General features: G+C 33.2%; 1 protein-coding gene across 1 annotated transcript; it reads right to left on the reverse strand.

Annotated features, from left to right (window-relative positions):
- Positions 1-2,623: 2,623 nt before the first annotated feature.
- On the reverse strand, positions 2,624-22,156 carry LOC138125858 (uncharacterized). Its single transcript, XM_069041405.1, has 4 exons — positions 21,935-22,156; positions 19,369-19,912; positions 4,928-5,374; positions 2,624-2,658 (listed from the first exon to the last, which is right to left on the reverse strand). The coding sequence occupies exons 1-4, from the start codon at positions 22,154-22,156 to the stop codon at positions 2,624-2,626; spliced, it is 1,248 nt and encodes a 415-aa protein (XP_068897506.1).
- Between the last annotated feature and the right edge of the window lie 3,734 nt (positions 22,157-25,890).

Genomic DNA, 25,890 nt, shown 5'->3' on the forward strand with positions numbered 1-25,890 from the left:
GAGCTCTACTGGCTCTGCACAGGGTTGCCAGATTGCTTTGGACCGTTGGCGTAGCCGCATACGTATTTATCGCAAAAAATTAATAAAAATCGCAACTTTTACTTTTCAAAAACCTGTTATACTAATTAAATAAATAATAAAACGATTTCATTTTTATGCAAACATTTCACAGCTTCGTTTAAGTTATTAATTTCATCATTATTATCAGACGTATACATATTAGAAGTAAATCTACTAAGCATGTTTTTTTGGAGAACAAAATTATGACAACAAAATATTATTTACATAAAAATGATATCTTGGTAACATTATGGAATTGAGCATATTTAATATCATTTTGTTTCTCAATTTACATTTAATAATGTTCATCATAGAGAATGATCGTTCCACCACCCCATTGGGAGACGGCAAGCTTAACATTTTGAAAACAAACAAAGACAATTCACGAAAGAGTGGATCACCGCATCCATTTTTTAAAGTAATGGCTTTTGCCCAGAACTTAAAATTGTCATCTGGAAAAATTTCTAACCAATTTGCGCTTAGCAAATTTCTATATTGCACTTCTAATACACCTAACTTGGTTGGATCAGCATACATAAGGGGCAGTTCTTCGAATTTTGGTCTGATAGGATTTGGTATTATACTAGGTTCTAAATTTTTAATTTGAGCAAATATTTCTAAGTGAGTACACATTCGTTTCAACATTTCCTTAAGGAGAACTTTAAAAAATTTTGAGTATCTTTTCTACTTCATCTTTGGGTAACTTCAAGCGTTTTATCTCAAGAGAAAATTCATAGCCTAAGTTTGCGTCAGTGAAATGAAGAAAATTTCGTTCAAACTCTAATGAATTGTTTAATACATGTAGCGAATCATCTAAATGGTTTAAAAGTGAAGGTTTTAAAATTTGTTTCGCCAAGGACCATATGGTACTGTTAATGTTATTAAAAGCACTGTGATAATCTACTTGCGTTTTTTGGAAATACAGATTTAAATCAAATGTTGGTTTTAATATAGGTTTAATGAATACAAGAATTAATTTATTTTTTTTAATTTGAAAATGCATCAGAAAGTAATTTTGTGGTATGGCATCGTTCTTTTTCTGCGTGAATGGAAAAGAAAGAGTCCAACTCTAAATACTGGTCCAAAATGTTTTCCATTTTATACCTTTATACCGCGACAACCAGCGATTTTTTGATAATTGCGTTAACTTTCTAAAACATTCTCAGAATTATTGTCATTGTTATTTATTAAATTGTAGATTTCTTTATATTTAAACATCCCGAGAGGGCTATTGTTGAACCACGAATAAGTTTCCCTTAAGAGGAAATCTACCGTATCTGAAAAAAACTTCTGAAGCTTTAGAAGCACATAGGTGCAAGCTGTGGCAGATGCACTTCACTAGAATCAGGTTTGGGTTTTCATTTTGTTATATAAAAGAATATAGGGAAACATTTTTACCAGCCATATTACTAGCACCATCAGTACCAATGGAAAGAATATTTTTCAAAGACAATCTAATTGATGTACAAAATTCTTTTAATGCGTTGTAAACAGCCTCTCCAGCGGTGTAATCAACATGCACAAAACATAGAAATTGTGTGAACAATTTTTTTTTTCAACAGAATAATATTTATTTAATACAAATACTCAGTCATGTTTTTCTGAAGAAACATCAGTGGATTCATCCACTAAGGTGAATTACATACATCTGAAATTATATCTTCTAAAAATGATGGGGCTAGAACATTTTTAATGATTACTGAACACTTTGTTCGGTGCAGCTTTAGTTTTTGTTTTTCTTTATCTTTTGCAATGAAACAATTATTTATGATGTCATTGAGATCCTCAACACACTTTACTGAAGTTTGAGCAGCAACATAGGCAGCAACTTTGATCTTTGGTAGCAGGTCCAGGTTCGGGATTGGGCGTTGGTTTTGTTCCAGGAAAAGTTTTCTCTGGAGGTGCTGGCTCTGCTTCAGGTACAGCTTCTTCTGGAAGGTTTAGCGCTGAAAGAGTTTGTGGTAGGATTGGAGGGATAGCAAATTAGTCAGATATAGTATTACAGAAATATGACGCTGCACTGTCGAACTCATTTTGTGGCGGCTCTACATGCACCAGTTCCGCCAACAAAATTTCCTGCGTGCAGGTAAGCTTGGAACCACCAGCAGAACTACAAGCAGTTTTGAATAATTGTTTCTTAAAAATATTCAAATTAAAAAAAGAAATAAACATTTTTTCAATTGTACCTTATCATCATATTCGCATTGCTAGAATTTACATAATTACATTGCCGCTCAAAAAATTCCAGACACCCTCCAGATTGTCGATTTCATTTATGGAAAGTCATAGAATATCTAAAATTGTATTTATAAGTATAAAACATCAACTTAACATTAAAAAACAAAGTTAACACAAAATAAATTAACAAGAAAATTGAAGAGTTAGAAATTAACATGTTATGAATATCTTGAAACAGTACTGCCAAATTAAAGTTAATATCGCGTGTTGCCACCACGAGCTCTAATCACTTCCCTTAGTCGATTAGGCATGCTTTGAATTACAGTGGCCAGGTAATCTTGAGTTATTTGTGCCCATTCTACCTCCAACGCCACTCTTAAGTCGTTTAAGGTCTCTGGTCGGGGTTGGCGACGTCTGACTCTTCGGGAAAGAAAATCCCAGACGTGCTCAATGGGATTCAAGTCAGGACTACACGCTGGCCACGGAAGATGTTGCACACCAACTTGTTCCAAATATTGGTCCACAATTCTAGCTCTGTGCGGACGGGTGTTATCATCCATTAAGAGAAAAGTCTCCGATAAATGGCGCATAGGGAACCACATGTGGTTCTAAACATTCAAGAATGTACCTATCTGCCGTCATTGCGCCGCTCTCAATAAAAACCAAATCGGTGCGAGCGTCTAAAGAGATACAACCCCAAACCATAATGCTGCCTCCATTAAATCCAGTTCTGGGAGATATGCAGCATTGACTGTATCGCTCCCCAGGTCTTCGCCAGACTTTCTCACGACCGTTTGGTGATCTCGGACTAAACCTAGACTCATCCGTGAGGAGAAGGCTTCTCCATGCATTCACACCACAATCCACATATTGGAGTGCAAACTCTAGTCGTGCTCTTCGATGTGCTGCAGTTAGTCTAGGGCCTGTAGCTGGTGATCTCGAAGACAGACCTCCTTCTCTAAGTCTCCTCCGCACTGTTTGCTCTGAAATTGTGACTCCACGAGCAGCAGCTATTTGTCCAGCAGGAATATTTGCTGGCAGTCCCCTGTCTCGCAGCATAGAGCGATGGAGAAAACGGTCATCCCGGGCATTTGTTGACCGTCTACGACCAGATCCGGCCCTTCTGGTAAATTCATTTGTCTCACGGAAGCGGGAGAGAGTGTCTTGCACAGTACTTCGGGCTATGTTAAGATGTTGTGCAATATATCGCACACTTCGGCCATCGTTGTTTAAAGCAACAATTTGAGCAGAAATTTCAAGCAGCATCTTATGCAAATGAGTATACAATCTGACATGTGAAATTCAGCTGTCAAAAAACATTAACTTAAGTAAAAACCAACTTGATAAGCAAACAATTTTAAATAGGGCTAAAGTGAGAAATTGATTAAAATCAAGAAGTTCCTAAAAACACAATGTAGGCATCACGTTTTTTGCCCAAGACACTATAATAGACCTGGTTAATTAATAACATGACTTGAAATTATGAAAATAAAAAATTAAGTCGTTTAAATTTCCAAAATTTAGGTGTCCGGAATATTTTGAGCGGCAGTGTATAAAACCAAAATATGTACAAACAAAAACACAGGTATAACTTACATGTTTTTCTGCAACAGTTTCCCGTCTCGATCGCTTCAAATTGTCGTAAAGCACTTTTAACTGCCGCACCAAACGGGGTCCCGTTTCACACTGGGCATTATATTCTGCGCAAACCTTTGCCCAAGTTGCGGTTTTTGAAGATGTCACACAATTTTTGTAGACTTGTCTTCAATTATTTTTGCATACTTACCTTCGCATGGATAAGAAAAAAAAATTAGAATAAGTTTGGATTTAAGTCAATTAGATGGTCAATTGGTGGTAGGTTGATGTATGTGGTATGGTATACAGGTATTGGTTATGCAAGAATATTAATAAATTCTGTATAGTCGAAATGTTTTGGATATGGATTGTCAAACTCAAGGTTGCTTAAAACTTATAATTGAACTGTACATTAGTGAGATCTGTCATAAATTCCAATATCCTTATTGGCGCGTTTAGTTACTTTTGCTGGTAGTGCCAACTTAACGACAAGTCCCCAATCCACATCCATAACGTTCCAGCTATATTATGTATATGTACACTGGCGGCCATTAATTTGGAAACACCGGCCTGATCTAGTTTACTGGATATTTCTAATATTTGATAAGGTAAACCAGGGCAAGTGCGACCTAACTTTTGATTAGTTCACATTTAAATGTATCTATATAACTTCTAAATTCGAAAAAGGTTGCTGCTTATTTTTTGGTAGTGGAAATATTTCTGTTTCATGATATAAACTTATAAAAGCATTATTTGAAAACGACGTTTAACAAGAAAATAAAATATATCATTGTGTGCCTAGGTCACACTTTCCCACCACCTTGGGACAAGTGTGACAATGAAAGATATATGTATTAAAATACAACAGAATTAGCTTTCAATGAGGTAAGTGCGAAAAGTCAATTTATTTTGTATTTTGTCGTTTTTGTTACAACTAAATAGCAAATAAGTTATGAAGTTATGAAATTATTAAATATAAGGAAACAATATTTGGAAACATACAAAGAAAATTAACAATTTTGCATGTACTTAAAATGTTAATATAAATTGAAATCTTACAAAATTATTGACTATAAATTGAACCCAGAAAAATCGACATTAAAGATAAAATTACCCCTACGCCCCAGAATGGGATCTGGTAAAACTCGAATAATGTCTTGGTCATTCATTACATCAGTATCCATTTCTATAGGCCATTTAAATTTCTCTTGCTTATATTCTGTGAATTTCAAATTCCATCCTTCCTCTTCTTTTCCTAACACTTGAGCAACAAAGTGTTTAACAGCCTTTTTTGTGGGATATTTTACCAACACCCAACGTCCAATTTCAATTTCTGTATCACAAACGTCCTCGTCATTGCCAAAGTCTTCAGGATCCATGTCATCTTTATCTTCGGTATACATAGGTTCTTCCAAAGATTCATCACTAGATGAGTCGTCAAATTTCAATGTTTTCAATTTAGAACTTTGCCTCTTGGAACTACCAGGAGCTGAGGTTCTTTTAGACTCAACAGCCTTCTGAATTCTTTGTAAAACTTCGGCCTGTGTTATCACTTCAGCTCCTAAGCAGACCCTTTTCTTTTTTTATTTAACTGTTGTGCTATACTGCTGCACAGTTCGAAGCAAAATATCTTCAAAGGAAGTTAGTTTTTCTACAGCATTTCCAACTTCTTCATTAGCAATTCCTGTGACGTTGTCATCCCGTTCTGGTAACTGCCCTTCGTTTTCTCTGTGTAAGTGTAATTTCGATCTCTCTAATGCTGCAGGATCATATTTATCATCTGTAATCACTTTTGGGTCGTATGGAACTATTCCCACTTTTCGAAAACCACTCAGAATGTTCTGCACGGAAACATCTCTCCAGCTTTGTACTCAGCATGTGTTCTTTTCGGCATCTTAATGCCCACATTATGACGACTCCATCTGACTAATTTTTCATCCCATGCGTCTTTCATTTATCTAGTGGCTGAAGGAGATGCGTGGAATGTTGTGGTAATTTTATTATTTTGAACAGCTAATTGGATAAGTTTTATTTGCACATGGGTTGAATGCCCATCATAAACAACCAGGACAGGTCTCTCATTCGCCAATGCTGGGATCAAAGTCTTTTCAAAATTGTTATAAAATATGTCTGAACTGACCCATCCATTTGGGCTGGCTGCATAAGCCATTCCTTCAAAACTTTTATTTTCATCAGCAACCCATGAATTCCAAATATTTTTTCCTCTAAAAATTACCAGTGGAGGTGCCTTTCCACCACCAGCATTTATGGCACCCAGAACTGTGGTATTTTCTCGGCCAGGTCCTAGTGCTGGGCCGTCCTCTGTCGCCAACTGCATTTGTTTTTGATGAGTCCAAGCAAAACGCTGTCTCATCTAAATTCCAGATGCACTTTGGTTTGTCCCTCAGATTAAGGTCATCCAAGACAGTTTTAAGGAGGCTGAAGTGCTCATTAATTACAAAGGGATTTACCACTTTTTTTCTGACAAATTCAACAGATTGTGGCTTTTTTATACTAAGGCCATGTCTTTTCTTAAACTTCACAAACCAGTCATCCCGGAACTCCATCTTTAAAAGAATTTTTGATTTCATTTTTAGCCACATATTCAGCAACTATGTGTTTGTAATAACTCTTTTTTTGAAATTACAAAACTCCACTTTTCCATTATTTTCTTCTTCTTTTAATGGTAGAGTGGTGGGTCTTCCTTGAGATTTACTTTTAATGCCCCTTTTTCCGCTCAAATGACAAAGTAGTTTTTGGAATCTTAAATGTTTTATATGCTTTATATAAAGTCATGGTTCCACCTTTAACTTGCGAAATTGCTTGATCTAGAACGTCCTTATCATAATTTGCTCTATCCGTTTTCCGCTTATAATTGCGTACCATCTATGAACAAATACGAAAAATTAGTAAGTTCACACTTTCCCGCGCGAATTGGTCACACTTAACACAACTTCTAAAAAGTTGAGGCAAGTGTGACCTATACCAAAAATATTTACAAGTAATATATTATACTATTTGCAAATATACAACTTCTTAAAGCATCTCAAAATGAATATATTCTACATATTATGTTCCACTTACCTTTACTTTTAACGATAATATAATTACTTGCTTTCATACGTGTACACTTAACCACAGACAATTAAACTATATTAAGACTGTTAAGTGGGATTACATTTTCGGGGACGCGCTCAAGTGGCGCTGCCCGAACGTTAGGCCAAACTAATGTATAACAAGTTGCATATCTGACTAGTTTCTGTATACCTAGTTGCCTATTTTTTCAATTTGATTTAAATTGATATGTACTTATTAAAAAAAAAACGAATAATTAAGTATTAAACATTTTAATACAAATTCTAATATATACAACAAATTAGTAGTTCATTAAACTAGTTTGTGTGTAAATTGGAAGTTTTTGGGCATGAGTGGGCTAGTTTAAAAGGCGAGTGAAACTGAATTGCAGGGTAGATCTAGTTTAATAATTTGATTTTGCGTTAACTTTTAAAATTTCTGGAGATATTTTTAGAATCGTGCAAAAGATTTTTTAATTTTGAAATTGTTTTTCGCTGATTTCGGTTCATGTAATAAATGTTTCTACCTTTTGAAGTAAGACTACTAACTTTCTTGAAATCAAGTAGGTACTTGCAACACACTAGAAGATTTTGTTGGGTGTCTATTTTGGGCCTTGGGCATAACAGGAAGGATTAGATTCTCTACAGTGGGATTTTCAGTAATCGGAGAATTTCCAATTTGTTCTGCTGGTCTAACATTGTTTATTGAAGTTTGTTTGTCTTCACGAAGAAAAATCGACGGCAGGGCGTAATTATTGAGTTTTGTTTTTTGAGTAAAGAAATTGTTGCTAAAATGCTTCTCGCAAATAAAGGCAGTAGGTATCTGTTTTGAAGAGTGGTGCAGCATTTACCTAAAGCTTCTACCCATCGTTTCCTTTGTTCTTCTAATTTTGGAAATTTAAAATGTTTATTGTTTATCGCCGGTCTTGTTGTTTACAAAGCATTTATGTTTAATTTTTCCCATATCCAAATAAATAAAATAAAAATTGCGATCTGAAAAACCATTTTTCGTACTTTTTTATAAAGAAAAAGACAACTTACCAAATAAAAAGATAGCGAAAAATTATCTCAAAATACTGGTTTGGAGTAATTTATTTTGTAGAACAATTTATAGAATTTGTTGACTAAACCTTGACAGACATTAGAAAATTCAAAATTACTGATGACATTAATATTCAAATCAACCTTCTTTTTAAACGGAAATTCCCGATCGGATCAACGAGTAAATTCGGTAATTTTGTTTGGCCTAACTAAGGTCACTAGATCAACACACTTCGTGTTAAGGTAGCGCCATTACATTCGTGGCGTGAGTTTATTGTGGAACAAAGATAACAAATGCAAATGTCGTAAGTCCGACGAGGAAGACATCAGTTTTCGGGAATTGTGTTTGCTAGAATGACAGCAATCTTTTAACGTCAAAAAAATTAGGTTATGCGTATATGCCACTTTGTCTGCTGACATTTTTTAAATTAATTAGAGATCTTAATAAGATGTACCGAAATATAGGATTGATTGGTAATTGCCTGAATCCAAAAAGAAAACTACAATTTATCAGTTGAAATATCTTTATTTTTGAAAAGTTATCTGTTAGATTTGCAAGCTTGATCAGCACTTCTTGAGCGTAGTTACACCATTTGTAGTTTCATCTGAAGAAGACGTTTTAATAGCTTTCAAGCATGTTGAACATAATCCAAATCTGTAGCTTCTGTTTCATTTGCAAATGGATCTTCTTCGTTTTCTATCAGTGAAACTGCTGAATTTTGAAAAAAATCTACCAAAAATTCAGTCATCTACTTGAACATTTCCTTTCTTGTTAGGTTTAAAAAACTGTGCTACACAAATTAATCTTAGTGCCATTTTTCAATATCTAGGGCTTGGAGTAAGATTAATGTATCTCACCATTGAGAACAAGTTTTCTAACGCATCTTGCGTGAATCTTTCTAAGCAAACGTAATGAAATGCTTTGTCTTTTATGTAGTACTCAGAAAGTTGAATAGCATTGGTTTGTACTAGCTTCCACGCATTTTTAGGCCCAATTTTTAAACCATAAAATAAACTTATAATTTCCTGAAGAAATTGTTGTTTGGTTTCAAAATTGTTGCACTCTCTAGTAATGGCAGTCATTCTGGATCTGCTTGTAACAATATTAAACCATTTGTTAACAATTTCGAAAAACCAAGCTGTCACCAGGGGTTCTTTGGGAAGTCTGTTCTGTAGCACACAATATTTTAGGGATCCAGCTGTGTCGTTATTAATTAGGCGCAGTGCAAGTCCGACACTCATCTTTTCGTAATGACTGGGTTTGAGACAACTTTCTCAATTTTAAATCTAATTCATTGTCTAAGTCTAATAATTCTCTCACATATGAAATACTAACTGTGGCATTTGGTAATTTAAATTTTGTTAAAAAATAGTCAGGACTAGTAATTTATTATAAATTATAATAATACCACACTATCCAAATTAAATCACCTTCTTTATATGGATGACATAAAACTTTATGCATCAAAAAAGAATCACATTTTATCTTTACTAACAATAACTGAAAATTTCTCAAATGATATTGGGATGAGCTTTGGTATTGATAAGTGTAAAATGCAATCAATATGTCGCGGTCATTACGAACATTTAGAATATATAACTCAAGAAGGAGAAATCATTAAAAATTTAAATAGAGGAGAATTTTATAAATATTTAGGTATTAATCAATCAAATCATATTCAACACTCAATTATAAAAGAAAATTTAGACAAGCAATTTTATTTAAGAATTAAATCTATTTTAAAATCAAAATTAAACGGTAATAATTTAATTAAAGCAGTTATTGTTAGTAAACATATGCTGTTCCATTACTGACCTATTCTTTCGGTGTTATAAAATGGTCCAAAACTAATTTACAGAACATAAACATTAAAACTAGAGTTCTTTTTACTAAATTTAGTAAACACCATCCTAAATCTGCTATTGAAAGATTTAATTTACCACGCGAAAACGGTGGTAGGGGTTTTTCAAATCTAGAAATACTGCTAAAAAATCAAATTGCTTCACTAAAAAATTATTTCCTCAATAGAGCTCGTGATAACACCTTTTTCAATGCTTTGGTTTCAGCCGATAAAGGCTACACACCTTTAAATTTAAGTGATAATATAATTTCAGACATTGTTAAGCCAAATATACCTGACACAATAGCAAATATAAAACAGAAGTCTTTACATGGGAGATACTTTAAAGAACTGGAACAACCAGAAGTTAATATTCAGGCCTCTCATGCATGGCTTAAGAAAACAAATATTCACCCTGAGACGGAGGGTTTTATATTTGCAATACAAGATCGTGTTATAAATACAAGAAATTATAAAAAACACATATGCGGTTTACAATCGATCATTGATAAATGTAGGATTTGCGGAACTGAAGGGGAAACCATTGAACACATCATTTCTTCTTGCACCGTTTTGGCTCAAAGCGAATATAAAAAACGTCACGATATATTCGCTAAAATTATACACATGAATTTAGCTGTTAAATTCAATTTATTAAAGAATACACAACCACATTATAGTTATACACCAGAAAGTTGTTTGGAAAATGACAGTTACAAGTTATATTTTGATAGAACAATTTTAACTGACATTCATATTAAGCATAACAGACCAGACATTATAATTTTAAATAAACAACAAAAGCAAGCATATCTTTTAGATATAGCTGTTCCAAATTCACATAATATAACACAGACATATAACACAAAAATTAATAAATATTTAGAGCTCTCCGTTGCTATGAGAAATCTTTGGTGTTTAGAAAAAATTTCGATTTTACCACTTGTAATTTCAGCAACGGGAATAGTACCGCAATCTCTTTTTAAAAATTTAAAAATTCTGGATTTAGATAACACATTGGTAGTTGAAATTCAAAAAGGTATATTATTATACTCATGTCACATCGTGAGGAAGTTCCTTAACATTGACACAGAACATAATACACAACAAAGTCATAATGCGGAGGCGAGACGCCGGTAATTATGTTGATAAGCACTGCACTATTACTTGATAGTAATATCCGTAATAGTGTATGTACTCCGGCAAAATTGCCGTGCCGCCGGGTGGAGGTGGGATAGTTAATTAAACATGAATGGCTGGATCCTCTTCAACCAAGCACTCGCACGCAGTAGTCGTCTGTTCGACTTCGTCGTTTGTTGCATTTGCCATGGAATTGTTGTTGGCTACAAGATTTTTATACCACTGTAGATCAGGATCTTCTTCCCAATCATCATTGAAATCAGCCTTCAACAGTGATTTTAAATTGTCAATTTTTTGAGGAGGCAATTTACGTCCCAGTCAACTCTTGCAATTTATAATTTGTTATGGAGCGTCCACGCTTCGTCAAATTTTGGAACGTTTCACTCTCTGACTCAAATCTGTAGTGATTAAGCCCTCGAAACATAACTACTGACCGTCCTTTCTGAATTTGGTTTTGCAACACAATTTTTTTCAATCCACTGATTCCTGGAATTTTCTTATATACATTTTCCAGATCTTTCACATTATACAGTTTCCAGTCCCTACCCAAAACTTTAACTTCTCCCACTTCATTGTAAAGTTCGTGATAGTGTTCCTTTGTTTTAATAAATGGTTCTTTCTTCAGAATTTTTTCAACTCTGCCGAATGTTCTGCCCCCTCACCGGAAAAATAACTGTGATGGTCGTTATTTTACTTTTGGTATTTTGCAGCCAAAAGTGTAAGGCGTGAATTGTATGAGCATTCTTATTTTGCCCGCCACACCCATCACAAACAAGTCTAATAGTCGTAATAGTTTGATCCGCATTTTCAAATTCGGTATTTAAAAAATTGAGAAGTCCTGATGCTACTTCAGTTGACCCCCGTCCAGCTTGTTCCTCAGTCCAGGAATAAAATTTTGGATTTTTTGAATCTTGGCCTACAATGCACAAAGTATAATAACTTATTTGTCGTAAATAAAATGCATCATTGATGGGGGTTTTAGGAAGTGGCTGAACTTGCTGCATATCAAAGCAATAAGTTTTTGTCTCCGGAATATTTTCTCGCATCAATGTGTAAAAGGTTTTAGCTTTCAAATTATGAATACGTTTTTCCATAATAAAGTTCTGTTTTTTTGTAATATCCTTTTCTCTTTTTATGCTATTCCCAAGTCTTTGACACAGGCTGCAAATATCCGAAGCTGGCGATTTGAATCCTATATTAAACTTGTTTGAAAAAATGCGATGGAATGTTGAAAAAGATACTTTTTTAATAGGCTGATCTTGTGGGGCAGATTTGTATATTTTATATAGTTTTGCAATGGATAGATTGCTATTGAGGTAAATTCGCTTCGATTTATTTCTTCCATAATGACTTTCTTGTCCCCTTAACTCCTTTAAAAATGTTCGCACTTCAGATTTACTTTTGTGAAGTTTGTGGGACACTTGATCACCACCCCGATTTTCTTTGGGGATTCCGCCATGCTTTAAAATTTTTGAAACTCTTATTACTCGAGATTTTGACAAATTTGTGATCGATAAAAAAAAACCTTGACAAACTCTTTTGTAACCAACGCAAAAAACACTTGGAATCTGCAAAATTTGATATTTGTAAGATATTAATTTCCATACTTACTAAAAAATATTTACAATATATCAGTGGTATATATTCTATTCCGGCAATGCTCAATTTCTGCAGGAGTTACGTTTGAACATTGGTACTGCTTGCCTTTATGTGAGCATTTTTTAATGCCATTAAATTTTGGAAGTTCATGCCTTTCGTTAAAAAATAGACAATAACAATTAATCAAGTTTTGCACAATGATGTGAAAGACGTACCTTACACGACGCTGAAGTTCTCTTTTAGTGGGTTTCTTTTGCCTCTTTCTGGACCCAGTGCTAGCCTCATTTACTGATACGTCACTTATATCCATAATATTAATAATTATTATTAACACAACAACACACAACAACAAGAATATAAAACCATAAGTCATAACCTCACTAACCTCATAAACCTAACTTTGAGCGCGAAATTTCATGTGTTGCAGAAATGGGCGAAAAATTTCATGTGGTGGAATTGGTAAAGCAGTTCTTTCAGTATAACTTAGTGTCTCTGCTACATCATAGAGGGCAGCGCACGTATCAGAAAATAATTTATTCAAAAATGCATTTATAATGTTGTGGACTTGTTGCATTTTGCAAGATAAATCTATTCAACCACGTATATAGGGAACGGGACTTGTTAAGTTTTGCTTGACACACCTTAGTTAAAAACACTGTATAATGACTTGTTCACTTTTGCTCGAAAATCTGAATTTATGGCATCTTTCTGACATGGATTTATCAAGTTTTGCATGGAAATAATCTTAGTGTACTGTAGAGTTCACCAAGAAGTGTGAGATTCCGTTTCTAACTCAAATCGGACCAGGAGTGGACTTGTTTACTTTTGCATGAAAGCTCCTCAAATGTACAAAATTTAAAAATCAAGTGACCAAAATAAACAAGAGAAGTTTGTTCTGAATGCTCGAAATGACTAAGTAAGCTCTGAATATTCATTTGTCAAAATAGTTTGGTAATAATAATAATAATGTTGCTGTGGAAGAAAATTTCCAAAGACGATTTAGTTGTGTTAACGTGTGGTGTGGCATTTTTGGAGATAGAATGGACTTTTTTATTGATAGCAGTCTCGATCAAACAAAATATCATATTATTTATTATCAAACGAAATAAGCAACTTTCATTAGCCATTAGAGTCGTGTTTCATCAGGACGGCGCCATACCACGTAATGCACGCATGAATTTTGTATTTTTAAATCATTTAAATCATTTTGGTGAACGATGAATGGGTGCTCATGGAGCATTGGATTTCTTTATCTTGATTCGAAACTTTCGAGACAATGTTTATTTGACCCCACCAGGTACCCAAAAAGAGTTAATAAAATGGATAGTGCGAGTATGTCAGGAAAAACCCCGAATTTTTTTACTGAATGCAAAGGTGGGTATTTCTAGAAGGTATCGACAGTGTCTGCAACAGCATTGAAGAAATTTTGAGCAACTAGGATAGATTTTGTATTGTTTACAAATTTGATTACTTGATTTTTGATTTTAAATTTTTTTCAATTAAAATACATTTTTTGTTTTTTGTTTTAATGCATGAATATTCAGAAGAAGATTCTTTATAAGAACGAATAAAAAAATATATAGACTGTAATTTGAAAAAAAAAAGTTGGCTATCGTCTGTCAAAAAATAGATGTCGAAAAAAATATCGAATAGGATGATAATGAAGTGCTTTTCGAACTATTTCATTTGATGTGTCATTTATTCAAATCGGATGAAGAATAAGTAAGATACAGCGTCAAAGGTTTTTCGTCAGTCACCCTGTATTTTCTAAAGATACTTTCCATTTCAATAAAAAAATCCATGGCAATTTCATTACAAAAGAATAATGTATTTTTTTTGTAACATTTTATATAAGAAAATCTAGTAAACACCATTTTCATAGGCTGCAGACTACCTAGTGAGGAAACGCAACTATCACAAGTTTTCGATGCTCTTTTGATGCTAGAAATTATGTACCCAGCTATATTATATAGAGAATTTATTTCACTGTAATTTAAGTTGAATGTTGTAAAACTATCCATATTTGGTATTTTCAACAGGGTCATAAGTCGGTTCTGGTTCTAAGTCAATAACATCTAGAAAATTAGATAAAAAATTTCTATCGTCTTCGGTATAACTCGAATTTTTTGGACAGTTTAAATATTGCGAAACACATATCAGTTTTAAATTATTTTTTTACTTGCAAAGCATTTGGAACTATTTGTTTACTTCTTAACACACTGAAAAGATTTTCTAGGCAGTCTTGAGAAAATCTACTTGTTAAAACAAAATGATAGTTCTGACTTTCTATTAAGTATTTTTGAATATTTAATATTGATTTAGTTGAAATTAAAATTCCTGTTTGGCAAGGTTTCCAAATTTTTTTAATTCCAACTTCCATGGAATCGATAAGTTCCATAAAATCTTTAAAAAACGTAATTGTTTCGTTGTACTTTTCGATATTATGTTTGCTAATTGCATTTACTGGAGATCTCGATGTCATCAAATAAAACCATTTTTCTACCTGATCGATAAACCAGGCGGTGGTAATGTATTCCTTTTTATTCAAATGTTGTGATACAAATTTTAAAGCACAACTCACATCATGGCTTTATAACGTGTGTTGATTTGGACACTTTCATTTTGTCATAATGTGATAGCAGTAAATCTGCTTCAGATAATTTCGGAGCCAATTTAAATTCTAACTTGTTTTGAAATTCAACAAGATCAAATATGTGTTTGACATTGATAATTTGTGTAGGCAAATTGTATTTTTCTTGAATAAACTTTGGAATACAAATGATTTTATTAGTGACTAGCATTGATTTTAAATTTTTAAATAAATGAGGTACATCTGCCAATATACAGTGTGGAAACTACTTATGGAATAAATTCAGTAATGTCGAAACTAATGACATTTGTAGAAAACGCTGAAACCGGTCAATTTTTATTTCTCATAGTGCTTATTTTAAGTTGCTTCACTTGTTCATGACATCATCCATTTTTGAGTTATGACGTCATCACCAATTTTTTTAAATGGGAACCCCCACTTTTTTCTTCTGTTTCTGATAGACCCTTCTACTACCTAAACGATGAATGAGAAAAATTGGTATCTTACATAACAATTTTTTTGAGAAAATGACAATTTTACTTCAAAAATTTTATTTAAATTTTGATGTAAAAATTTTAACTGACCTCAAACAAAAACAAACAAACATCTAAGCTTAACAATAAAATGTAACGCAAATGTTGAAATTGCCTCCCGCCAACTATCTGGCACTCACCGACACTTTGTACACTGCGCTCAATAATGTTAGGGCTGATTTGTTCCATTTCAGCGGGAATTCTCTGCCGTAAATCTTCTAAATTGTTTGGTCTATTCAAATAAATCTTCTATTTTAAATAAACCCATATAAAAGAATTTTTAAATTGAATATTAAATTAAATTTTTGAAGTAAAATTTGTCATTTTCTCAAAAAAATTGATAAGTAAGGTACCAATTTTTTTCATTCATCGTTTAGCTAGTATGAATTTCTATCAGAAAGAGAAGAAAAAAGTAGGGGTTGTCATTTAAAAAAAATGAGTGTGACGTCATAGCTCAAAAATGGATAACGTCATGAACAAGTGAAGCTTATTAAAATAAGCATTATGAGAAATAAAAATTGACCTGTTTCAACGTTTTCGACAAATTTAATTACTTTTGAAATTACTGAATTTATTCCATAAGTAGTTTCCACACTGTATATAAACTGTTTTCGTAGAATCTGTAGGATTGCTAATATAATTTTTTATCACTTTGTGTCGGCCTGCACCCACTTGCATTTTTTTCCACAACGCTTGGTTACAGGCTCCCATGTCTGATGTAATTGAAATTATATTTAACTTTAATTCAGCTGCTTTTTCAAAAATTGAGTTGATTATATTTTGAAAAACCGAACCAGACACAGAATTTCCTGTGAAATAATAGGCTACCATCTGTTTCCATCTACTATTAATCCCTGCTAGCATAAATACTAATACATGAGTTGCTATTCCTGCATGTAAGGGAAGAGTAACATCTCCAAAATACATATTCATGGACGTATCATAATATTTACCTGGTGTTATGGCCATTTCATCAAGTACAAGAACACAATCTTTTTGTATTTCATTGAAAGATTCAACTTTGATTTTCAAAAAGTTGAACACTTCAGTTAAAATACCACTGTTAAATTTCAATCTTTTCAGTCTTCGTTATAATGTTCGAACTGAAGGATAAGGAAAATTTTGTGAATATAAAAGTGCAAAGAACTATACCCATTCATTAAACAAAAGTCAAGAAATTAAAGAGTAAATGTACAAAATTTAAAAATCAAGTAACCAAAATAAACAAGACAGAAGTTTGTTCTAAATGCTCGAAATGACTAAGTAAGCTCTGAATATTCATTTGTCAAAACAATTTGATAATCATAATAATGTTGCTGTGGAAGAAAATTTCCAAAGACGATTTAGCGTTAATGTGTGGTGTGGCATTTTTGGAGATAGAATGGACTAGTGGGTCCCTTTTTTATTGATAGCAGTCTCGATCAAACATAATATCATATTATTTATTATCAAACGTAATAACCAATGGATGAGATACCAATAGCAATAGAGTCGTGTTTCATCAGGACGGCGCCATACCACATAATACATGCATGAATGTTGTATTTTTAAATAATTTAAATCATTTTGGTGAACGATGAATGGGTCCTCATGGAGCTATTCGATGGCCCGCTAGATCCCCAGATTTGAATCCATTGGATTTCTTTATATTCATTCGAAACATTCGAGACAATGTTTATTTGACCCCACCAGGTACCCAAAAATAGTTTAGAAAAAGGATAGTGCGAGTATGTCAGAAAAAAACCCGAAATTTTTTACTGAATGCAAAGGTGGGCATTTCTAGAAGATATCGACAGCATTGAGTCAATTTTGAGCAACTAGAATAGATTTTGTATTGTTTACAAATTTGATTACTTGATTTTTGATTTTCAATTTTTTTCAATTAAAATAAATTTTTTGTTTTTTCTTTTAATGTATGATAATTCAGAAGAAGATTCTTTATAAGAACTATGGGATTTAGGTGTGTTTAAGCGCAGGTTTTGATATTTAAATTAAACTAATTATCGAGAATGAACTGATTTATTTGAAAGCAGCTATTCGACTGACTAAGAAAAACGACAAAAACGCATGGTGTGACAAAAATAGAGAGTCACAAAAACTCACTCGCTTACATAAGTCACAATGGAAATAATGCACATCCGTGACATTGAAAAACTGTACTTTTTGTACAATAATAATTCAATATTCTAACACTCCCACTCAAAAATTACAGGAGCTAGATACCTTGAATTTAATTATTAACTTTATATAAAAATAAGTCTAATGGTAGGCTATAATATAATGTGACAGTAAAAACTAATATTTCCTTACTGTAACTTAAAATTATTATTCCATTCCAATAGTTAGTCGAATTTCTAGAAATTTTGCTGCTACTAGGGACTTTGTAAAAACGTCTGCCAACTGATGACCTGTTGGAACATATTTTAAAATTATTGTGTTTTGTTGTATTTGTTCTCGGATAAAATGATATTTGATATCAATATGTTTGGTCCTTTTATGATCAGTTGGGTTATTGGCAATGCTTATGCATCCATTATTATCTTCAAAAATAATTATAGGGTCTTTTATTTCAAACTGTATGCTTTTCATAAGTGATTTTAGCCACATTGCTTCTTTTACACTTTCATATAATGCCATATATTCGGCTTCAGTGGAAGAAGTTGCTACTGAGTTTTGTTTTTTAGTATTCCAACAAATCGTACAGGATTCAAAAACACGAAACAAATATCCTGTTGTACTTTTTCTATCACTCAAATCACTTCCCCAATCTGCATCAGCATAGCCAATAACTACGTTTGTATATGTAGACCTTTTATATACTAATTTGAGGTCAAGTGTCCCTTTTATATATCTCAATACTCGTTTTAAACACTGCCAAAGCTCTTTATTATTTTTACTTTGAAAACGACTCAGAACATTTATTGCTGCACAAAGATCTGGTCGTGTACAGAGCATGGCATACATTAAACATCCAATTAAATTTTTACAGGGTGCGTTATAACTTATATTCGAGTTAAGTTCTTCATAATTTATTTGTACAGGCAAAGGTGTAGCTACTGGTTTACAATCACTCATATTAAATTTTATCAAAATATTTTTAAGAAATATAGTTTGATCTAGGGTAATTTCATTTTCAGAACGGATAATTCTAATACCAAGAAACAATGAAATTTGTTTTAAATCTATCATTCGAAACTGTTGCATTAAGAATGCTTTGAAATTAGTCATGGTTTCAGCATTATAAGTAATAATTAGTACATCATCAACATACAACAGCACATAGATATTGCCTTTTAAACTACCCCTATTTAAAATATACAGACAGCGATCTACCTTTGAATTTTGAAAACCCTTTTCTTTTAAAGTTTGATCAAACAGTTCAAACCAGCATCTTGAAGATTGTTTAAGCCCGTACAATGATTTATGTAATTTGCACACCTGATTTTCATTGCATTTAACACCTTCAGGTACTTGCATGTAAATGTGCTCTTTCAAGGTACCATTTAAAAATGCAGTTTTAACATCCATATGATGCATTTGTAAATTAAATTGATTAGCAAATGCTAATAAAAATCTAAAGGTGGTGATTCTTGCAACTGGTGCAAAAGTTTCGTTATAGTCAATTGAATATTGTTGACTGAAACCTTTAGCAACTAATCTAGCTTTGTACTTTATAGGATTTCCCATTGCATCATTTTTAATTGTGAAGACCCATCTACAACCGATAATATTTTTACCAATAGGTTTATCGATTAAAGTCCAAGTTTGATTTACTTCAAGAGCTTGGATTTCTTCATTTATAGCGTCCTCCCACTGTTTGCGATCTTCCCTTTCTTTAATTTCAGTGTAAGATTTAGGGATTGTTGTATTATGAAAAGTAATCATGCAATTTAAGTATGTTTGCATTTCAGTAAGTTCATCATTATAACAGGGTTGAGGACGATTTTTAATTCTTTCACTCCTTCTAATTGGTGTTACTGATTTATCTGTTTCACTAATTTCTTTCACAGGTTTATCAGTTTCATGCGACACCGATTTGTCCACTGTTTTATCTGTTTCATGACTAGCAAGTTTGTTTTGTTTGTCCAATGATTTATCTGTTTTATTTGTACCAGATTTATCATTTTCGGACATCACAGTTTTATCCACTGTGTTACTTGCTTCATCACAATCAGTTTTAACAGTCTTAAATGGCACATAATTATTTACTGTTTTATCTGCTTTATGATTGTCAGATTTAATAACAGTTTTAGACTCTGCAGTTTTCAGAGTTTCGTCCATCTGCAATAAAGGTCTCGAGATTTTAAAATTTATCTCGTCAAATATTAGATCTCTAGCGATTAGGAATTTTTGATTACTAGGGTCCCATATTTTATAACCGTTAGGTGCATATCCAACTAATATGCCCTTAAAAGATTTTTGATCAAATTTACTTTTTCTGATTTTATTATGAACATATACGGTTGACCCAAAGACTCTTAAATATTGTATTTTTGGTTTTTTGTTGTGCCACAATTCATAAGGAGTTTTATTTGCCTCGAGAGCTTTAGTGGGGCTTATATTAATAAGGTTTACTGCTGTTAAAACAGCCTCACCCCATAGGGCTTTATTTAGGTCAGCAGCAATGACCATGGTCCTGGCCCTTTCAGTAATGGTACGGTTCATCCTTTCAGATATACCGTTTTGTTGAGGCGTGTGACTAACAGTCAAATGATATGTAATGCCCTTTTGGCTACAAAAATCTTTATATTCATTCGATAAATATTCACGACCATTGTCGCAATACAAATTGACGATCTTTAGATTAAAATGGGCTTCACACTTTGCTACAAAGTCTTTAAACATAGGGAAAACATCAGATTTATAAGTTATTAAATAAACAACTGTATAATGAGTGAAGTCATCAATGAATGTCACAAAATAATTTTTGCCATCTACAGTACTAGGTTTAACTGGTCCACACACATCGGTGTGAATGATAAAAAGGGGGCGCTTTTCATGATTTTTAACTTTCGCTTTAGCGAAGGGAAGTCTAGACTGTTTACCATAAATGCAAGCTTCACAGATATTATCTGTAGGTTTTATTAATTCAAGATGATTAATGTCATCTATCATTTTATGTGTTTTTAATTGAATGAATTTTTGCTTGCTTATATGACCAAGTCGTTCATGCCATATTTTGTAATTATTATTTATTACAGATTGACTTCCTAAATTTACCATGTTTTTACACGCTTTAATTTTTACAGCTGTTAAACCATTAAATGGCTTACCTGTTAAAATGGTTACATCACCATTTTTTATTGTGACACCTGCCGCATCAAATATAGTCGTCATTCCCTTTTCCTGCATCCGACGAACGGAAAGTAGATTGTAGGGGACGTCTGGGCAATACAGCACATCTTCCAACGTTCCGTGATGTCCTAGATTCGTCTTCACTTTTACAGTACCTCTTTTTGTAGCAATGACGGAAGTATTTGTCTTGGCGACGGCAATGTTGATTGGTGGTGATAATTCATGGAATTCAGTAAAAACTCCATCGTTATTTATTATGTGGTCTGTGGCCCCGGAATCCAAAATAAATGTAATTTGATTGTCATCATTTGTTTCTGACTGGTACTCCGTGCTTCCAATCATAAAAATAAAACCTTGATTAGCACTGTCGACATTGGTTTGAATACTTTGGATTGTTCGGGGACGATCTCCTTTTTCTATCATCCTTTTGTAGAAATAACAATCCTTCTTCATATGATTGGTACGTCCACAATGGTCGCATTTTAGGTTTGAACACTTATATTGACGTCCAGATTTAAACTTATTTTTATGACCATTTTTCTTGAAGCCCTTTTGTGGTTTATATTTGAAATGACCCGCATTTTTCTTGTGAAAGGAAAAGTTTTGATTAGAACCACTTGATCCCGGAACACTAACACTCAGAATTTTTGTACTGGTCGCATTATCACTATCACCTTTAATTTTCACTTCATAGTCTAAAAGTCTATTTTTGACAAAGGTTAAATTCAGGTTGTCTTCGTTGAGAGTCTCTAATGCTGTTATGAGACCATCATAAGTCGAAGGGAGAGTTAGCAGAAGATGTGATACTTTGTCCATTTCATCTAATTTCGCACCCGCCGCAGTTAATTCCGTTATTATTTCTTCGAATGTGTTAAAATGTGCGATCAACGTTTGATCACCTTCCAGTTTTAATGAAAGGAGTCGTTTTCTTGCTGCAAGTTGCGTGGCCAAACTTCGTCGTTCATAGATAGCATCAAGTTGATCAAAAATGGTTTTGGCGAAACGTACCTCTTTCGCGAAACTCAAGAATGCATCACTTAAGTAGTCCACAATAACACCTCTCGCCGTGGAGTCCGCCTTTAACCAATGTTCGTCTGGCAGATCTGGGATTGCATCTTCAACTGCATGAAGAATATTCAATTCACGCAATAGCGACTTTACTCGAAATTTCCAAATGCTATAGCGTTCTCCGTTGAATTGTTTGATGTTTCTTTTGTCGATCTTCTCCATGTTTTACACTTGGCACACCGGCACTTTTGTACCTTAATTTAACTTTCACGGTCGATTACAGATATTACACGATACCTGGGCCCATAACCTATGGGATTTAGGTGTGTTTAAGCGCAGGTTTTGATATTTAAATTAAACTAATTATCGAGAATGAACTGATTTATTTGAAAGCAGCTATTCGACTGACTAAGAAAAACGACAAAAACGCATGGTGTGACAAAAATAGAGAGTCACAAAAACTCACTCGCTTACATAAGTCACAATGGAAATAATGCACATCCGTGACATTGAAAAACTGTACTTTTTGTACAATTATAATTCAATATTCTAACAAGAACGAATAAAAAAATATATAAAGTGTAATTTGAAAAAAAAAAAGTTGGCTATCGTCTGTCAAAAAATAGATGTCGAAAAAAATATCTAATAGGATAATAATGAAGTGTTTTTCAAACTATTTCATTTGATGTGTCATTTATTCAAATCGGATGAAGAATAAGAAAGATACAGCGTCAATGGTTTTTCGTCAGTCACCCTGTATATAGATAATTTCAATTTGTCAATTTTCCGCGTGAGGCTAAATTTCCAAATTAGGAAATTCAAAGTTACTAAACTGAAACAGCAAGTAATGCCAACATACTGTCATAGTGACAGCACGGATGTCACTGAAAACGACTATATGTTTGTAAATTTATCGCAGTATACTGATCACAGTAAAACACTGAGTTATCAACCCATGTTGTTTATAATATTTTAATGACTTGTCTTATCAGTAAAGCTCGGATTATATGCACTAAAAAATGAATACAATATGCGCATATATATACAGGCTTTTTAGCTAAAAATGCACTGAAATATGCACAAATATGCAAAACATATGCATAAACATGCTATAATATGCTTTATCACTTTAATATAAGAAGACAAATTTCATAGAATTAATCTATTTATTCAAAATTTATTAATATACAGTGAGCGACAAAAGTATGGAATAAATTCATTAAAAAGTAAACAATTTTTTTTTTCAAGAAAATCTTTGGGCGGGTCAATTTTAGTTTATAATACATATTTTAAAACCAAATAAAATTCCAAGCAGTCATTTAATTTCGAGTGATGATGTTATCGATTTTTTTTTTAATGGAAACCCCCTATTTTTAATTGTCTAAACGACAGTATAAAAATTTTGTTACATTACATAAGTTGGACATTTTTGCGAAAAAAAAATAAAGTTGGAAAAAATAAATTTCCTTATGTAAGAACAAAATTTTTATACTGTCGTTTAGACTTCAGACAATTAAAAGAGCTATCAGAATCAAGAAAAAAATAGGGCCTTTCCATTTATCGATTGTATCGATGACGTCATCACTCGAAAACAAATGACTGCTTGGAATGTTGCTTGGTATTAAAATATTTATTTTTATAAACTGAAATTGACCCGTCCATAGATAAAAAAAAAATGTTTAAATTTTAATGAATTTATTCCACTTTTGACAAAAAAAAAATCTGGAAAATTGGAGAAATATGCACCAATATGCATTTTTCCCCAAAATATGCTCAAGGTGCTTAAAATATGCAAAATATGCATTTTCAAAATGACGTAATTTCATTCAAAATATGTTAATACGACCAGAAAATCCCAAATTTTGTCTATATACGTCATAGAAACAAATATGCAATTTGCATAGAATCCGAGCTTTACTTATCAGTTATTAATATTTAGTAGTGGCACCATTGATTTTTATTACGTTTATCAATCTTCTGTTCATTGATTCAACTGCATTTTTTACCTGTTCTTCATTCAGCTCTATCCACTTCTTCCCTGTTTCTGTAAACCATATTCCATTAACGAATTTTCTCCACCATACTACATTTTCCACATGATTTAGGTCTGGGGTACGCGAAGGCAACTCCAACACATCAATATTATTGACCCGTAGCCAATCCTGCACTATTCTGCTGGTATGAATGGGACAATTGTCTTGCTGAAAGACGAAATTTCCATCGATAAACCTTTCTGTTACGCTTGGTAACATTACGTTTTCTAAAATGTCTCTATAAACTACACCAGTCAGCCTTTCGTTAATTTTGAAGCATGCGCCTTGACCATCCGCGCTAATCCAGGCTCATACGTTTGCTGAGAACTTCCCACTGGTGTGCAATTTGTGTGTATATTTTTCACTATTTCTTTCATTTCTTGGTCTATACACACGGATTCTGCCATCATAACAGGACTTGAAGACTTTTTCATCAGAAAACACAACTTTGTTCCAAAAGTCGGGACCTTCTTGCAAATGTTGAAGTGCAAATCCAACTCTGTTTTCTTTCAGTGCTTCTGTTAAAAAAAGGCTTTCTGGCAGCACTCCTACTAGACAAGCCAGCTGCTCTTATTTTTCTTCGGGCAGTTCTTATTGAACCAGAGAAATGTGCAACTTGGCGGGCCTGCACAGAATTAGAAAACGGATTTTGGTTGATGTGGTCAACCAAAGCTGCATCCTCTTCGTCATTTGTTACTTTAGGACGTCCTGGCGTAACAGCACGTGCAATTGTGTGGTAAAGTGCCCACTTCCTTTTTATTTTAGAAATACAACTATGGCTTACATTTAGGTTTGCTGCAACGCGCCTCAGGCTCCAACCTTCTTCCAGTTTGCTGATGGCCAGCATTTTTTGAGTTTCGGTTAGATTTCTCGGCATTTTTAATTGACGTAAAATTGAAACAATTATTGTCAAAATTGATATGTCAATAACATTGTCAAAGTGACAAACAATTTACAATAGAAAAATCTTGGTGTTTCCAAATTAATGGCCGCCACTGTAGGTACTATCGGTGGACATAAAAAACTGGGACAAACATGACAATTGTATAAAGTCAAAAATCACAAATATACATTGTGTAAATGTGGCTTTTTACAAATAAGGTTATAAAATTTATGACATACTAATGACATATTGTCAGAAATATCAAGTTAAAGTTCAGTTCTTTGATCTGATCTACCATTTCTTAGGTTCAAAGGGTTTCAACGGTCATCTCTGGCTACAATGCACTCCTGTAGTGGATATAGATGACCATTTAATTACCAGGCTAATGGGAGGAAATGTTCAGCACCTTCTCTGGTTAGTGGTTAACGAAAATAAGGAAATAGCAGCACGTTTATTGCAACATTATAAAAAAATAAAACAAGAAAAGACTAGTATTTTGTCATCTCCCCGTTATTATCAATATGTAACACTTTGTAGCCGACGAGGCATTGAAGTAACCAAATTTGTGATATATTCCGGCATTATTACGTGCCATGCTTCAATAATTTTTTGTTGTAGTCCCTCCGCATTTTGGGGACGGAAATCATTTTTATAGATGAATTTTGTCATATATCCCCAAACTTGTTCTATCGGATTTAAATCCGGACTTTTGGAAGGCCATGGTAAAACGTTTACTCTTTGACTTCTAAATATTCCCCAACCGCTCTCGCTCGATGAACAGGACAATTATCCTAAAATTTTAGCAATTTATAACATTGAAAAATAAATGATAAATAAATTACATGTTGAAATATAAAGTTTTGTTGGCCAAATACAGGTAAGACAGATGGAAGCATAACTTCTTCCAACAGTCTACGATAATTATCACTGTTTAATCTCTCCTCCACTATCACACATACTCCAGGACCTCTGCTGCTGATCCATCCCCATATATTTAACGAAAAGCGACCACTTCTATCATAATTTTTAACATATTGTTC

The sequence above is a fragment of the Tenebrio molitor genome, chromosome 3 (genome assembly GCF_963966145.1).
Source record: "Tenebrio molitor chromosome 3, icTenMoli1.1, whole genome shotgun sequence".
NCBI classification, from domain to species: domain Eukaryota; kingdom Metazoa; phylum Arthropoda; class Insecta; order Coleoptera; family Tenebrionidae; genus Tenebrio; species Tenebrio molitor.